Here is a 19,103-nt window from a genome sequence, read left to right as displayed (position 1 = left end):
AACGTCCTACTGTTCTGCTCCTAAACTGGGATAATGAAGATGGGTAAACGCCATATAGTGTGCTATGAGGGGAAATTTTGCCCGGGCATGGCACTACAGACTACTCTTTTATCGAATTCCAACTGCCAAAGGAATCTTTTACGTGCACGCCAATGTGTACACGGGACCTCGGTTTTTTGTTCCATCCGAACGACTAGACGGCTGTCCTTGTCAGGCCCTCTGTCCTGCATCACTGATATCAAAAGAAAACAAGATCTTAGTGTGTAACGGTGATATATTCACACGTTTTTTTAAATCGAATAAAAATTGTGACTTCTAAATTGTGTACAATCAAGGGCTATAATTCAGGAAGTTACGATCCGATATGCGCAAATATCAAAAGAAACCAAGATCTGTGGGATATAAACATGTATTTCAAGTTTCATCAAAATTGTGGACACAACCTTGATATACCAGATGTTTACACTATTTGCGGATTAGGGGCGGCCAATGTGTCCGACAGTTTTGGTCTGATTTTCACGAAATTCGAACTCAACCAACATTACGGTGTAACGGTGATATATTCGAACATTTTTGTAAATCGGGTAATAATTGTGACCTCTAGACGGACCACAAGCTAAAAACATGATTTTTTGTACAATTCAGGAAGTTACGATCCGATATGCGCAAATATCGAAAGGAACCCGGTTATGAACATGCATTTCAACTTTCATCAAAATCGTATCAAAATTGTGAGCTCTAGAGGGTCCACAACCTTGATGTACCATATTGCGTATGAGGGGCGACCATTTTGTCTGGTAGTTTTGGTCCGATTTTCACGAAATTCGAACTCAACCGTCACTAAGGTGTAACGGTGATATATTCAGACGTTTTTTTAAATCGGAATAAAATTGTGACCTCCATAAGGTCCACAAGCTAAAAAACATGATTTTTCGTACAAACTGGGGCCATACAGTTCCTCCCAAATTTTTGGGACCGAAATCGCCGCGACGCGGTAAAAATAAACTATCGGATTTTACGGTGAAATTTCGCTTGATTCCGCGGCGATTTTTCTCTAAGATTCGCTAGGAATTCACCGTGTTTCTCTAGGAATTCGCCGCGTTTCTCTAGGAATTCGGCGTGTTTCTCTAGGAATTCACCGTGTTTCTCTAGGAATTCACCGTGTTTCGATAAGAATTCACTGTGTTTTGCCGTGCTTCCCGCAAGGAATTCGCGAGCCTACCTTAAGCTAGGGTCGAACTAATATTGTCTATAATAAATTAAAGGAGTTGTAATATAGTAATGCTCCCGGGAAACGTGTACATGTATAATGTACAGGCAGGTTTGAATAACAAATGAGTTAGGTAATCTCAGGAAGACATTTACCAGCATTCTGTATCGGTTAGGATTTTTTTCCCCAACGCACTTTTATTATACATACATAACGCCGGCCAAAATGTATGCAAACTATGAACAACTTACAATTTTTTAAACATATCAGTTCATCTTCATCTATAACTTAGATGTAATCTGTGAATTTGGGGCTGCTATCAAATTCAAACTTTAAATTATATACTTCATTACTCGCAGCTTCAGTTAATCTAAATCAATCATCCATACAGCACGTACAGTAAATCACTCCGCGGCTCGCTTAACGGTATGTTACGTGGTCAGAAACGCGCCAAAAGATTGGGACTACATGTATATTCTTACGCTGTTTTACTCGGCGAATAATATCCGCTGTGACAATATACATCTACTTTATGTCACCCAATTCATTTCGGTGGGAGCAGATATTGAATAAAGTCATTTCACTCACACATATGTGTACATTACATGCGCCTCATATATTTATACAATATCCACGAGTGTGTTAATTCTCGTCTTCACCCCATTATAATTTACTTATTTTGAGTACACTTTCTGAATGATTCCATTCTTTTGTACGTCCAACTTGTCGATTTCCTACTGCATATACATGTACCCTGTGTAGCTGCAATCTATAAGCTTATACATATGTATGTTTGCGTTTAAAATCTAGATATCAGAAGCTCGAAAGTTATACTAGACGGTGAATAAGCAAGTTTCGTGGTTGAACCCGCATCGATATTGCATAATATCGGACCCATATTTATCTTTGCTACTCGGACAAACCCAAAGAACCCCTCGGACCAATTAAATTACATTATAAGGCTTGACTTATTCATTTTAAAAATATAATACAGATAATATGTTATTTATGATTAAATCACAATACAAAGAGGCGAATAATTTATAGATGAGTATATTCATAGCTTAAGAATGGCCGCTGCCGGTAAGTACATATTAGCAAATATTTATCTTTATTACATCAACAATTCAATTGTTTTTCTTTGATGGGCTTCATGATGAAACAATACCACGTGTAAGTACATAATGCTTTATTATTTCAAAGAAAGCAGATGCATATTAAAACAAACACAATTATCAATTATTAAAACAACAATTAAAACAAATAGTGTACCAATTGTACCCGCGATTAAGAATTGAAAAGGGATGTTTTCTTAGGGAGCCAGACTTTGTTTTTGTAAAGAGCCTGCTTAACATTAGTATTGTATCTGATGATTACATTGTATTAACCACCTGAATGGGTCAAATTTAAAGAATGAAATGGCTTCCTGTAGATTTGTCGAAAGCCTTTGTCTGTTAGCTTGGTGGTTGAGAAGTATAAGTAAATTATAACGGGGTGAAGGCGAGAATTAACACACGTGTGGCCATTGTATAAATATATGACATGCGCATGTATTGTACACGTCTGTGTGTGTGTGAAATGGCTTTATTTAATATCCGCTTCCACCGAAATGAAATGAGCGGCACACAGTAGATGTATATTGTTACAGTGGATATTTGTCGTAAGAATATCCCTTGGTTGAATGCATTTAAATGTACAGTATTCTATTAAATAAATAGTTTTTTATTAAATAAAGGGAAGAACTTACCACAAAACCTAATCCATGGCCTAAGGCCGAAAATGATAAGATTGCAAAATCATATTCTAAAAACAGGAAGCAGCTTCGGTTCTCCTATTTCTTGTCTGCGATAACACGTATGTGGAAGCAGACCTTAAACACCAGGATACTACTACTACTATGGATACGGAATTTGTAAAAAAACAAATACATGGCGCTGTCACTTTTGTGACTTTGGCAGTGTACCCCCTCCCACACATATTATTTTAATACGTCATAATACATTATTATCATATACCGGTAACAGTCAAGATTTGCTAAATACTTTTCGCCAAGTAACACAGCGTAAGAATATATAGTCCCCGTGTCGAACCCAACATCTCCTGTTTTCGCGCATTTATGACCACATGACGTTCGGTTAACCGCATTGCGGAGTGAATTACATGTATGGCAATGTGATTTATGAATGGTTGATTTAGATTAACTGAAGCTGCGAGTAATGAAGTTATGTGTAAAATCTCATCGAATATAATTTAAAGTTTGGATTTGATAGCAGCCAATAAGATGAAATGATACGTTTAAACCAGCGGCTGCCAGGCAGGATGCGCCCACATTTTCGAGAGATGGATAAAGAACAAGCTAACAAGAAAGTGATTTTTCCTACAATCAAGGGCCATAATTCAGGAAATTACAAATCGAAAGGAACTGAGATCTTTGTGTTATAAACTTACATTTCAAGTTTCAACAAAATTGGATAAAAATTGTGACCTCTATAAGGTCCACAACCTTGATATACCATATTTTTAAGCTATTTGAGAACGAACGGCGGCCATTTTGTCTGTCAATTTTGGGGCGAATATTCACGAAATTCGAACTCAGTCATCCTTAGGGTGTAACGGTGATATAATAGAACGTTTTTTTAAATCAGATAAAAATTATGACTTCTATAGGGTCCACAAGCTAAAAACGTGATTTTTCGTACAATCAGGGGCCATAATTCAGGAAGTTATGATCCGATATGCACGAATATCGAAAGGAACCGAGATCTTTGGGTTATAAACTTACATTTCAAGTTTCAACAAAATCGGATAAAAATTGTGACCCCTATAGGATCCACAACCTTGATATACCATATTCTTACGCTATTTGGGAACGAACGGCGGCCATTTTGTATGTCAATTTTGGGGCGATTTTCACGAAATTCGAACTCGGTCATCCTTAGGGTGTAACGGTGATATAATAGAATTTTTTTTTTTAAATCGGATAAAAATTGTGACCTCTATAGGGTCCACAAGCTAAAAACGTGATTTTTCGTACAAACAGGGGCCATAATCCATGAAGTTTTGATCCGATACATGCCAATATCGAAAACAGCCGAGATCTTTTGGGGATAAACCTATATTTCAAGTTTCGTCGAAATCGGATAAGAATTGTGGCCTGTAGAGAGTCCACAAACAATTGTGGACGGATGGACAGGGGCGATAGCATAATTTGTCCACATGAAAATGTGGGCGTATAAAAATTGTAAGTTATTCATTGTTTGCATACACGTACATTGTGGCACCACGTTATACATGTACAGTGTTAAAAATATGACCGTAGCTGCCTCGCCAACGGTTAACATATCTTGTATTAAACTTAAATTACATTTTTCGTTAACATGCTTACATCGGGATGATATCGGCACTCAAGCGATTCACCGTGTTTCACCGTGAAACACCATAATTCACCGCGAAACACCCTATTTCGCGGTGATTTGGCTAGCTGCCGTTTCGCTAGCGATTCTCCAAGATTCCACCGTGAAATAGAGTGTTTTACCGCGGTGTTCGGCGATTATAGTCCCAAACTCCAGCACTGTAGTGTAATTCAGGAAGTTACGGACCGATATGCGCGAATATAGAAAGGAAACAAGATCTTTGGGTTATAAACTTACATTTCAAATTTCAACAAAATCAGATAAAAATTGTGACTTCTATAGGGTCCACAAGCTAAAAACGCGATTTTCGTACAATCAGGGGTCATAATCCATGAAGTTACGGTCCGACACATGCCAATATCGAAATAAACCGAGATCTTAGGGAGATAAACCTATGTTTTAAGTTTCGTTGAAATCAGATAAAAATTTTGACCAGTAGAGTGTCCACAAACAATTGTGGGCGGACGAACAGGGGCGAAGACAATATACGTCCACATGAAAATTTGGGGGTATAAAAAGTATTGAGTAATCAAACTGTTTAATCTATACTCAGAGTTTGATCAACCTCACTCAATTAGCCTAAGCAGAAAATTCTCATGATCGATTTTATCAAAGGTTTTGATTAGAAACAAAGTTACTGTGTTCCAAAGTCTCAATCAATGAAATTGTTTATCCCTGCTTAGTGGAAATTGTGCATGATCAAACACTGTCAAGACATTCACCTAATAGAGAGAGAGAAATGGGGTTTAACATCCACTCGACACAAACTAGGTTGTTTCGGGACTAACACATGGTTCAATTTTATTTCAATAATTCGCTTGCGCGTAGGGGTCTTTAGCAGTGGAAGGAAACCGGAGGACTCAGAGAAAACCCACGAAGCTGGACAGGTGACCCTACTACTTGTCACGTACAACCAGAAAATCGAAATCCCGCCAGCTGACTCAATGACAGACCGTATGATACAGCGTGCGCATTCTAACCATTCAGCCATCCAACCCCCATTCACCTAATAAGACACTTAAAATAAGTTTGAACTTTCTACCTCAATTAGAGAGTTATTGTATTCCGAAGTCTTGACCAATCAGATTGAAGTCTCTACTGTCAAGGCATTCACCTAATAGACACTTACACTAAGTTTGAACATTCTACCACTATTAGAGAGTTATTGTGTTCCAAAGTCTCGACCAATCATATTGAAGTCTCTACTTATCCTAAGCAAAAAATGCTCATCGTCGATCTTAGTCAAGGTATTGATATAATGAATCTATACTCAGATTTTCATCACTCTCACCCAATTGGAACCAAAGTTATCGTATTCCAAAGCCTCAACTAATCAAATTGCTTATCACTGCTTAGCCTTAGTGGAAAATATGCATGATCGAACACTGTCAAGGCATTCACTGAATAGATACTTACACCAAGTTTGAACATTCTACCTCAATTAGAAGGAGAGTTATAGTGTTCCAAAGTCTCGACCAATCAGGTGAAGTCTCTACTTAGCCCGAGCCAAAAATACTCATCATCAAACTTATTAGTCAAGAACTTCAAGAAGCTCCAAATTCTCGACCAATCCAATTACTTATCAGTCTGCTTACCATGAGCAGAAAAACAAAACTCCAAGTTTCATCACTCTCACTTAATTAGAACCAAAGTTATCGTGTTCCAAGCATTAATCAATCAAATCTTGGCTTAGCCTAAGCAGAAAGTGCTCATCTTCAAGGCATTCACCTAATAAACACCTATACCCAGTTTGGAGAGTTATTGTGTCCCAAAAAATGTGAAGGACAGACAGTCAGAAGGACGGAGGGATGGATAGATAGACAGGAATCAATAATAGTAATTGTTCTATTCATATAGTTAATCAGTTTAACCAAAGTCTGCTTTGTGCGCAGTTATTACGTCCAATCAAATCGCTAAGCACTGAACAGAAAATTCTTATCATTGAACTTGGCCATGGTATTGATGTACATATAGTGAAACTATACTCACAACAATGAAAGTTATCGTGTTCTGAAGTTGAAACCAATGAAGGCTACACCTAGTATGATTGTGTTCCAAAGTCTCAACTGTTCAAACTGAAGTCTCTACTTTGCCTATGCAGAAAATACTCATCGTTGAACTTAGTCAATGAATTGATGTATTGAAACTTTACCCCAAGTTTCATCACTCTTACTTAATGATAATAAAAGAACTCTGGCGTGTAAAGTGGTCATAAGTAGAGCTGCAACGATTCAGTTCGGTGCACCGATAACCGACACTAGCCGCCTCGATTCGATCCACGATCTACAACGTTCAAATTTCGATTCGGATCAATTGCAAATTAAATTTCAAATAAAAACAACGTACACCTTACAATATGAAAAAAGATAGGTTGCCAGGCAACAAAACATACGCCCACAGCAGCTAAATCGTCCGAGCGGTCGTCAAAGGTTGTCGCATATTTATTCCTTTGTAGGTAATTGCGGGCCTTTACAAGACAGTTCCATACAGATCAGATTATAAATTTTGTTGTTTGAGGGTTCACAAGGTTCTACAAACTGAAACAAGGGTGGGGGGTTGGATGGCTGAATGGTTAGCTTGCGCGCGCTGTATCATAAAGTCTGTCATTGAGTCAACTGGCGTGGTTTCGAATCCCCGGTTGTACGTGGCAAGGAGTAGGGTCGCCTGTCCAATCTCGTGGATTTTCTCTGGGTCCTTCGGTTTCCTCCCACTGCTAAAGACCCCTACGCGCAAGCGAATTATTGAAATAAAATTAAACCATATGTTAGTCCCGAAATGACCTAGTTTGTGTCAAGTGGACGTTAAATCCCATTTCTCTCTCTCTCTCTCTGAAACAAGGGTCTCAACTCTGGAAGTAATCTACAGAAATTGTTGAAATTTGACAGGCTTTTTCATTTTACTAATTTAAATAATGCATATAAATTTCATACAGATCACATGATCACTTTCGTCATTGAAACGTTCACAATCGCCATAACTCTAGAAATTATTGACGGAAATTGCTGAAATTCAATAGACCTGTTTCACAAATTTAAATGATGCATATAAATTTCATACATATCGGATGATAACTATCATCAATCGAGCATTAACAAGGTTTAACAAAGTGAAACAAGGGCAATAACTCTAGAAGTAATTATAGTAAATTGCTGAAATTCAATAGGCTTTTTTGTTTCACTAATTTAAATCATGCATATAAATTTCACAAAGATCGGGGGATAACTCTTTGCGTTAGAGCGTTCACAAGGTTCAATAAAGTGAAACAAGGGCCATAACTCTAGACGTAATAAACGGAAATTGCTGAAATTCAATAGGCTTCTTTGTTTCACTAATTTAAATAATGCATATAATTTTCAGAAAGATCGAATGATAACTTTTGACGTTAGAGCGTTCACAAGGATCAATAAAGTGAAACAAGGGCCATAACTCTAGACGTAATAAACGGAAATTGCTGAAATTCAATAGGCTTCTTCGTCTCACTAATTCAAATAATGCATATAATTTTCAGAAAGATCGAATGATAACTTTTGACGTTAGAGCGTTCACAAGGATCAATAAAGTGAAACAAGGGCCATAACTCTAGACGTGATAAACGGAAATTGCTGAAATTCAATAGGCTTCTTCGTTTTAGTAACCTAAATAATGCATATAAATTTCAGAAAGATCGGATGATAAATGTTGACGTTAGAGCGTTCACAAGGATCAATAAAGTGAAACACGGGCCATAACTCTAGACGTAATAAATGGGAATTGCTGAAATTCAATAGGCTTCTTCGTTTCAGCAATCTAAATAATGCATATAAATTTCAGAAAGATCGGATGATAACTTTTAATGTGAGAGCATTCACAAGGATCAATAAAGTGAAACAAGGACCATACATGTAACTCTAGACGTAATAAACGAAAATTGCCGAAATTCAATAGGCTTTTTCGTTTCAGTAATCTAAATAATGCATATAAATTTCAGAAAGATCGGATGATAACTTTTAATGTGAGAGCGTTCACAAGGATCAATAAAGTGAAACAAGGACCATAACTCTAGATGTAATAAACGGAAATTGCCGAAATTCAATAGGCTTTTTCGTTTCAGTAATCTAAATAATGCATATAAATTTCAGAAAGATCGGATAATAACTTTTGTCGTTAGAGTGTTCACAAGGTTCAATAAAGTGAAACAAGGGCCATAACTCTTGACGTAATAAACGGAAATTGCTGAAATTCAATAGGCTTCTTCATTTTACTAATTCAAATAATGCATGTAAATGTCAGAAAGATCGGATGATAACTTTTGGAGTTAGAGCGTTCACAAGGTTCATTAAAGTGAAACAAGGGCCATAACTCTAGACGTAATAAACGGAAATTGTTGAAATTCAATAGGCTTCTTTGTTTCACTAACTTAAATATTGCATATAAATTTCACAAAGATTGTATGTTAACTTTTGGCATTAGAGAGTTCACAAGGTTCAACAAAGTGAAACAAGGGCCATAACTCTAGACGTAATAAACGGAAATTATTGAAATTAAAAGCTTCTTCATCTCACTAATGTAAACAACATATATCAATTTTAAAACAATTGGATGATAACTTTTGGCGTTAGAGCGTTCACAAGAAATTGTGGACGGACGGACGGGGGCGACAGCAATATACGTCCACATTTCAATGTGGGCGTATAAAAATGAAAGACCTGAAGCAATTAAGTCCACTTAAAATTTAAAAAAAACCTTTGTATTTACGTAACTTTTAATTTACGTTATTTAACAAGACACGAATGTCACTCGAAAACATAACTAAAACAGAGTGACCTCCCTTTAAAATAATTTCCGTATGCTGACAAAAGTTAATTTATTTAAAATTGGTGACGTACCGAATGTTCATTTGATGTTAATTTAGGTCAATAGCTTCGGTAATCGTTATATAAATTCTAAACGATCTCATTATCTGATAATTCCGGTCATTATCTTCGGATATTTTCGTGTTTAACGAGTAGTGACCGCCCTAGACATTCGCCAATGGCGACAATTATTTTTATTGGCGAATAAATTGATGATACTGGCGAAAACTTTGGCGAACAAATTTTAGAGAGTGTTATTTCGTAAATCTGCTAATATTTAACTCGAAATCGTCTCATTCAACGCTTCTTTCGATCGACTCGATGGAATGTCTATTTTTAGTACATTAATTACTCTAGTCTCAATCTTACAAGTCGCAAATCTGTCAATTTTACGCATTAAAACGACCGAAAGATCGAGTCTCGAGACTATAAAACACAGTTACGCCCCTTTTGTGTGGCACTGCGTTGTTTACATTCGCTTCACTGCGAGTTTTCTTTACTTACGCAGCAAATAAATAAAACGCACAATAATGACAACTAATACTTGTAAACCCAAAATAAGGATAGATTCCTTTTTCACTTCCTACGACTACTGTTAGTCCAGAATCTACCTCCGTGAGTGAGAGTGGCATCTCGAACGTAAGTCATTCGTTGGGTTCATCAACATGTGGACAAAAATTAGACCTTATTAACCGAGACCGTCGAGCTAACCCTCAATGACCTCATGCTTATAACCAGCGGCTGCCAGGCAGGATACGCCCACATTTTCGAGAGATGGATAGAGAACAAGCTAAAAAGAAAGTGATTTTTCGTACAATCAGAGGCCATAATTCAGGAAGTTACGGTCCGATATGCGCGAATATCGAAAGGAACCGAGATCTTTGGGTTATAAACTTACATTTCAAGTTTCAACAACAACAATATACGACCACATTTCAATGTGGGAGCGTATAAAAAGTTGTTCATTGTTGCATACATTTTGGCCGACGTTATATGCATGTACAGTGCGTTAGAAAAAAATCCTAACCGATACAGAATGCCGGTAAATGTTTTCCCGAGATTACCGAACTCATTTTGTTGTTATTCAAACCGGCCTGTACATTATACATGTACACGTTTTCACGGCGGCATTACTATATTACAACTCCTTCAATATAAACATTTCGTTAAAATCTGAACAACGCATGTGAAATTGGATGTTCGGCAACAGAATTGAATACCTGGCGTAATTGGACACCTTGACTAATTTTAATCACAACTCGGGAAATTGGACTGTCCAACTAATTATTGAACAGTCGTCAAAATTAAGTGGGACGCTTATAATTACACACGTGTCGACAAACTAAACACTAGTCAATTAATGCTTGGTAATCAAAATTGAAAGTTGAGATTTAGATAATAACGCTATTTACCCTAGATTCCACGGTACCAGTCGTATAGTGATAGGGTCCACAACCTTGATATACCATATTTTTGGGCTGATTTTCACGAAATTCGAACTCAGTCGTCCTTAGGGTGTAACGGTGATATAATACTACGTTTTTTTAAATCGGATAAAAATTATGACCTCTATAGGGTCCACAATCTAAAAACGCAATTTTTCGTACAATCAGGGGCCATAATTCAGGAAGTTACGGTCCGATATGCGCGAATATGGAAAGGATCTGAGATCTTTGGGATATAAACATACATTTCAAGTTTCAACAAAATCAGATAAAAATTGTGACCTCTATAGGGTCCACAACCTTGATATACCATATTTTTACGCTATTTGAGGTCTGTCAGTTTTGGGCATAATTCAGGAAGTCAGGTTCAGATATGCGCGAATATCGAAAGGAACCGAGATCTTTGGGTTATAATCATACATTTCAAGTTTAAAATAAATAGGATAAAAATTGTGACCTCTACAGTGTTCACAAGCTAAAAACGTGATTTTTCGTACAATCAGGGGCCATAATCCATGAAGTTACAGTCCGATACATGCCAATATCGAAAGGAACCGAGATCTTAGGGTGATAAACCTATATTTTAAGTTTCATTGAAATCGGATAAAAATTGTGACCTGTAGACTGTTCACAAACAATTGTGGACGGACGGACGGACGGATGGCCGGACAGGGGCGACGACAATATACGTCCACATGAAAATGTGGGCGTATAAAAATGGATGGACCGGAAAGCACAAATTTTTAATTTGTCAGAGCATTTGATCAGTGGTGTCTTAAAAAGAATCTGCATTCATTCTCTCAATAATGTGAACTTTTGCATGGACAAGGAGATAAAATAATATTCTTGTGTACTATATAAGTATATATTAAACATTTATTTTCATTTTTAATTAACAAACATAAAAATGATATAAAATATTTGGCTAAAACTTTCTGAATTGGCTAATAAAATTTTGATTTGGCTAAAGGTTTTAAGAGTCTAGGGCGGTCACTGAACGAGTATTACCCGTAGTCAAGCAAACACGACTGGAAGGTAAAATTATGGCAGATGACGTACTTTCTCGACCACCTGGTCATTTGAAATCTAAAGTTTGGAATCATTTTGGTGTAAGAAAAAACTCTCAAGATGTGGCAACTTGTAGAGTATGCTACACTGACATATCCCATAAAACAGGAAACACAACAAACCTGTCAAACCAATAAAAGTGTTCAAGAGAATTTTAGTCTTGTGTTTTCATTGTTTTTAATGAATTATATACAGGAAAAATTACTGGCTATTGTAGCTGATAATCGAATCGAAAATAATCGAATCGAATGGTTAAAATCGATAATCGAGCCGAATCAAGGTAGTTGTGAATCGTTGCAGCCCTAGTCATAAGAATAGTGACAATAAATGTATGTCTATGTTAAATGTGAGTGTATAAAACCATTCCAACTAGACTTACCATTGAAAAGTCCCATATTTTTAATGTTTTGTCATCAGAAGCACTAACTAACAAGCGACTATCTGTTGACCAGGCCACGTCTGATATACCCTGTAATAATAAATCATTTCCAATTATTGGGACAAAGATAATTTGTCATCAATCTTATTTAATGCAGTTTCTAAATGTTTCTCAAATAGTTTTAGCTTTCCATGATCAGTATTTATATGTAATTGTAATTTTTAATTCTAGATTAGGTCTTGGGAAAAATTGTTGTAAGGCCAACAAAAAAAAAGTTCTGTTTCCGGAAACCCGACCGACCCATTACAAAACCTGCAGACTCATTTTTTTTTTAGTGTCATGAGAAATACAAAAACATTTTTGTTCAACGACCGACCACTCAGAATACTCTAAGCCTATCGGATTCTTGAAAATGTCTATTTATTTGTTGCTATAAATTAATATAAATGCCATCGTTCTTTGAATCTGCATTTACCGTTGTACAGCGAACGATTATTAAGAATTGCCATACTGCTGACGCGAGAGTGTAAACTGACGTGAAAATCAAGACTACAGGTTTCGTTTAGATTGACCACTGCACATTCCGAAAAGCTATAATCCTCACAACCTTCGTTCTAATAAGTATCAGCACGCAATTGGACAAAAACAAGTTAACGTATATTTCAAACAGGTGGATACGATCTCTGCTCGATTGGTATTTAAAAGAAGACAAATAAATTGATTACGGACCTATTTCGTGCGACGGCATGGTATGATTTTTTAAGTTTTCATCGCAAGTTCTTTCCCTTGAACAAAATGGCCTAGTGCACCTATGCTATTTTTTTTAGCATAGAACCATTAAAAAGTCCATTTGCACCCTAAGAGAATATTTAAATCATAATCTAGACTCTGATACATTTTAAACAATTATCCAAGAATTCCATCTAGTCCGGCAGAGCTATGGCTGAATCTGGAAATTGTATACAAAGTTGATTTTGTATTGATTTTAGTAGTCTAGGGTGTCCTCTTTCAGAATCTGCTGGGTGAACCTCCAGGTAGACTCGAAAAATTGGGTTTGGCGACCGGACTAATCCACCAATCTATTCGTGCTTCATGTTGCTCGGCACCGACTAAATCTAACATAAAATTGAAGATTTATTTCGCACAGAATATTATGCTAGTTGCTACGGTAGATCTACTACTAGATCTAACAATGTAGCATTAAAAAGGAAAAAAAAAACCCTACCTACCGACCCTACCCTATTTTCCATCCGTTACAGGAAACAGAAACCCCCTTTTTTTGGCCTCAACACCATTCCACACCAATATTTTGAAAGGTACAGGGACAGACATCTCTGGCTTATTGGTAATCAACAATTAACCAGCGGTTGCCAGGCAACGAGAGATGGATAGAGAACAGGCAAAAAGAACCTTGGTATTAAATACTTTTACACCAGTGACTAGTCTGTGTCTACGGTTGTATGCCGTCTTATGTTTTTATTTTGCAAAATTCAAATATTTTTCATATATAATTAGCCAGGTTTTGTCAGGCAGTTTTGACCATTTTGAACTCAACCTTCATTGATGTGTAACGGTGATATATTTAAACGTTTTTTTTTAAATTGAATACAAATTATGACTTCTAGCGGGTCCACGAGCTAAAAATGCGATTTTTCTAACAATCTGGTGCCTTGATCCAGGAAGTTATGTTCAGATGTGCGCAATTATCTGAAGGCACCAAGATCTTTGAGGTATAAACTTAAATTTAAAGTTTCATGAAAATCAGATCAAAATTGTGGCCTCTAGAGGGTCCACAGTATTTACACTATTTGCGTACAAGGGGTGGCCATTTTGTCCGGCAGTTTTGGTTTCGATTTTAACGAAATTCAAAAGCAATCTTCATTAGCTTTTGAACTTCACTATCTTTAGGGTGTAACAGTGATATATTCAACGTTTTTTTTTTTTCAAATCAAATAAAAATTGTGACCTCTAGAGGCACCACAAGCTAAAAACGTGAGTTTTCGTATAATCAAGGGCCGTAATTCAGGAAGTTACGATCCGATGTGCATGAATATCAAAAGCAACCAAGATCTTTCGGTTATAAACATATATTTCAAGTTTCATCAAAATTGTGTCCTCTAGAGGGTCCACAACCTTGACATCTATCTATATATATATTTGTGACTGTCGTTTGTCTGTCTGTCTGTCTGTTCGGGGTTGGCGGCTACACTAGGTTTGGCCCAAGTCTGAAATTTGGGGTCTAGGGGTAGCTCGAATCGGGGAGTAACATAGGCCAGGTGGCGTTAGTCTACCACTTCCAGTTTCGGAGTTATGACCCCCGAGCGAAGTCTGTCTGTTCGGGGTTGGCAGCTACATCTGCCCCGAGTCTGAAATTTGGGGTATAGGGGTAGCTCGGACCGGGGAGTAACATAGGCCTGGTGGCGTTAGTCTACCACTTCCGGTTTCGGAGTTATGACCCCCGAGCGAAACCGGTCTGTTCTGGGTTGGCGGCTACACTAGGTCTGCCCCGAGTCTGAAATTTGGGGTTTAGGTGTAGCTCGGACCGGGGAGTAACATAGGCCAGGTGGCGTTAGTCTACCACTTCCGGTTTCGGAGTTATGACCCCCGAGTGAAGCAGGGTATCCTGCTAGTACCATATATTTAGTTACACTATTTGTGTATGAGGGTAGGCCATTTTGTCCGGCAGTTTTGGTCCAATTTTCACAAATTTCAAACTCAACCATCATTAGGGTGTAATGGTGATATACAAAAACATTTTTTTAAATTGGATAACCAGCGGCTGCCAGGCAGGATACGCCCACATTTTGCAAGCGATGGATAGAGAACAAGCTAAAAACAAAAACGATTTTTTGTACAATCAGGGGCCATAATCCAGAAAGTTATGGTCTGAAATGCACAAATATCAAAAGGGACTGCGATTTTTTGAACATAAAGATATATTTTAAGTTTCATCAAAATTGGATAAAAATTGTGAGCTCTAAAAGGTCCATAACCTTTGAATTACATACTTATATACAATTTCTATACAAAGAACAGCAATTTTGTCGGGCAGTTTCATTTCAATTTTCCTAAAATTCCAATTCAACCTTCAATATGATGGAATGGTGATCAAAACGGTTTTTAAAATTGGAAAAAAAAATTGTGACCTCTAGAGAATCCACAAGCTAAAGATAGGTTGCCAGGCAATGAAACATACGCCCACAGCAGCTAAATTGTCTAGGCAGTCTACAAGTGTTGTCGCATATTTTTACTTTTTTTTGGTAATGAAACATTTATAATACACTAAAATCGGAGAAAGAGTAACAACTCATGAAGTAATTATCAATCTGAAGTCAATCGGATGATAACTTTAGCCTCTAGAGCGTCACAAGATTTTTTTCAAAGTGATCAAGGGTCATAACTTTGGCAGTAATTATCGGAAATCGTTGAAAATCAATAGGATTCTTTGTCTCATGACCTCAAACACTGTATAAATTTGAAGTCAATCAGACATTAACTTTAGCCTCTAGAGAATCTACAAGACTTTTTGAAGTGATCAAGGGCCATAACTCTGGCATTAATTATCGGAAATTGCTGAAAATCAATATGCTTCTTCGTCTCATGACCTTAAAAACTGTCAATCGGATATTAACTTTGACCTCTAGAGCGTCCACAATATTTTTTAAAGTGATCAAGGGCCGTAACTCTGGCAGTAATTATCGGAAATAGGCTTCTTCGTCTCATGACCTTAAACACTGTGTATAAATTTAAGATCAATCGGATATTAACTTTAGCCTCTAGAGCGTCCACAAGCAATTGTGGCTGCCGGACCGACAACAGTATACGACTACATTTAAATGTGGGCGTATAAAAAGTGATTTTTCGTACAATCAGGGGCCACAATTCAGGTTGTTACGATTTGATATGCGCAAATATCGAAAGGAACCAAGATCTTTAGGTTCTAAACATGCATTTCAAGTTTCATCAAAATCGGATTTTAAAATTGTGACCTCTACAGGGTCCACAACCTTGATATACCATATTTTTATACTATTCGCGTCGGCCATTTTGTTTGTCAGTTTTGGTCACATTTTCACGAAATTCGAATTCAATCTTCATTATGGTGTAACGGTGATATATTAAAACATTTTTTTTAAATCGGATAAAAATTGTGACCTTTGGAGGGATCACAAGCAAAAACAAGATTTTTTGTACTATCAGGGGCCATAACTCAGGAAGTTACGATCGAATTATCGAAAGGAACCAAGATCTTTGGGATATAAACATGCATTTCAGGTTTCATCAAAATCGGATCAAAACTGTGACTTCTAGAGTGTCCACAAGCTAAAAACGTGATTTTTTGTATAATCATGTAGTTACGGTCCAATACATGCCAATATCGAAAGGAACCGAGATCTTATGGAGATAAATATTTCAAGTTTCGTTGAAATCGGATAAAAATTGTGACCTGTAGAGTGTCCACAAACAAATTGTGGACGGACAGACAAACTGGGGCGACGGCATAATACGTCCACATGAAAATGTGGGCGTACAAAAATTGTGACCTCTAGAGGGACCACAAGCCAAAAAAGGCGATTTTCTTACTATCTGGGGCCATAATTCAGGAAGTTACGATCTGATATGCACAAATATCGAAAGCAACCAAGATCTTTGGGTTATAAACATGCATTTCAAGTTTCATCAAAATCAGATGAAAATTGTGACCTCTAGAGAGTCCACAGGCTAAAAACATGATTTTTCTTACAAACAGGAGCCACTTTCACGTAGTTTCGATCAGATACATGCCAATATCAAATGGAACCGAGATCATTTGGAGATAAATCTATATTTCAAGTTTCGTCAAAATCAGATAAGAATTGTGACCTGTAGAGTGTCCACAGACAAACTGTGGACAGACAGATGGACGGACAGGGTCGACGACAATATATGTCCACATGAAAAATTTGCTTTGTTTGCAATATCATTTCGAAAAGAATATTCAAATATTGAATGTTCTCTTTTATCAATAGTGATTCAAAATCAGCTATTAATAAAATGATATAGAATTTTCCAATAGATATAATATAATGATATCATACCAGTTTATGACCACTTATAGTTTTTTCAAATTTTCCATCATAGGCTCCCCATATCTTTAACAATTTATCCGCAGCTGAAATAATTAAACAGAACACATCAAATTTAAAGGGGTTCATTTTCTGTAGTATACTATATTACTCTACTTTTAAAATAAAACTAAACGGTATTGAACATTCCTATGATTATATTTTATGAAAGAATTGTCGGCCATATTTCCTTTTAATTTATAAGACAAAACCTCAAATAATAGGCTTTATATATATCATTGGCAATTATCAATCAACTCAAAGACAAAAATGATCAGTATTACTCAATGACACAAGACCTGATTGCTATGGAGTTATGTATTATTCACTGTGATTGGGTAATTAAGAACGAACAGCCAATGACATCATGGCTTTCACAGAATCAGTAGTGGTACTATTTTAATGCAAAGAAACCTTTTCCAGACATATAGCACGAACTTAAAATGACCATATAAGTTTCAGTCTTGTTAATTGGTGAGATATTTGCCACCACGCTACAATGGAGACAAACGGACAGCTCTGTTGCGTGCTGTTTAATACCATCTAATTTGTTTAACCAGTGGCTGCCAGGCAGGATACGCCCACATTTTGCAAGAGATGGATAGAGAACAAGCTAAACAAAAGGCGATTTTTCGTACAATCAGGGGTCATAATTCAGGAAGTTACGATCCGATATGCGCAAATATCGAAAGGAACCAAGATCTTTCGGTTATAAATTTACATTTCAAGTTTCATCAAAATCAGAAGAAAATTGTCACCTCTAGAGTGTCCACAACCTTGATATACCATATTTTTTACGCTATTTGAGTACGTGGGGCAGCCATTTTGTCTGTCAGTTTTGGTCTGTTTTTCATGAAAATCGAACTCAACCATCCTTAGCGTGTAAAGGTAATATATTCACACGTTTTTTTAAATCGGATAATAATTGTGATCTCTAGAGGGGCCTCAAGCTAAAAATGCGATTTTTCGTACGATCGGGGGGTCATAATTCTGGAAGTTACAATCCGATATGCGCGATTATCAAAGGAACTAAGATCTTTGGGTTATAAACTTGTATTTCAAGTTTCATCAGAATCAGAAGAAAATTGTCACCTCTAGGGGGTCCACAACATACATATACCTTATTTTTACGCTATTTGAGTATGCAGGGCGGCCATTTTGTCTGTCAGTTTTGGTCCGATTTTTACGAAATTTGAATTCAACCATCCTTAGGGTTAACGGTGATAGGCTATATTCAAACGGTTTTTGAAATCGGATAAAAATTATAACCTCTATAGGGTCCACAAGCTAAAAACGCTATATTCCGTACAATCAGGGGCCATAATTCAGAAAGTTATGGTCCGATATGTGCGAATATCGAAAGGAATCGAGATCTTAATAGTCCCCTGCTTTCTTCGAAAGTCAGGGACAAAAATAAATAGATGACACATATTAATTAATAGCACATTTATTTTTTTTCAAAAGTATTAAGCAATCAATAAACTGATTATCAACTATACACTAAGTTTCATCACTCTCTATCAGATAGAATCAAAGTTATCTTGTTCCGTTTAGCTTTAGCTTGAAATGTTAATCAATGAACTCAGTCATGACATTCACCTAATGAACATCTACATAGATGTTTAAACATTCTACCTCAATTAAAAGCAGA

General features: G+C 36.8%; 1 protein-coding gene across 1 annotated transcript in view; it reads right to left on the bottom strand.

Annotated features, from left to right (window-relative positions):
* The window catches only part of LOC126825982 (WD repeat-containing protein 5), a 69,107-nt gene that overhangs the window by 39,519 nt on the left and 10,485 nt on the right, over positions 1-19,103 (bottom strand). The window contains exons 4-5 of the mRNA XM_050555540.2: positions 17,426-17,499; positions 12,348-12,437 (exon numbers count right to left, since the gene is read on the bottom strand). Of these exons, the coding sequence (XP_050411497.1) occupies positions 12,348-12,437; positions 17,426-17,499 (164 nt within the window). The remainder of the gene's footprint in view (positions 1-12,347; positions 12,438-17,425; positions 17,500-19,103) is intronic.

The sequence above is a fragment of the Patella vulgata genome, chromosome 1 (assembly GCF_932274485.2).
Source record: "Patella vulgata chromosome 1, xgPatVulg1.2, whole genome shotgun sequence".
NCBI lineage: Eukaryota > Metazoa > Mollusca > Gastropoda > Patellidae > Patella > Patella vulgata.
The sequence above is the reverse complement of the archived record's forward strand: the minus strand, read 5'-3'. Positions and strand labels throughout refer to the sequence as shown.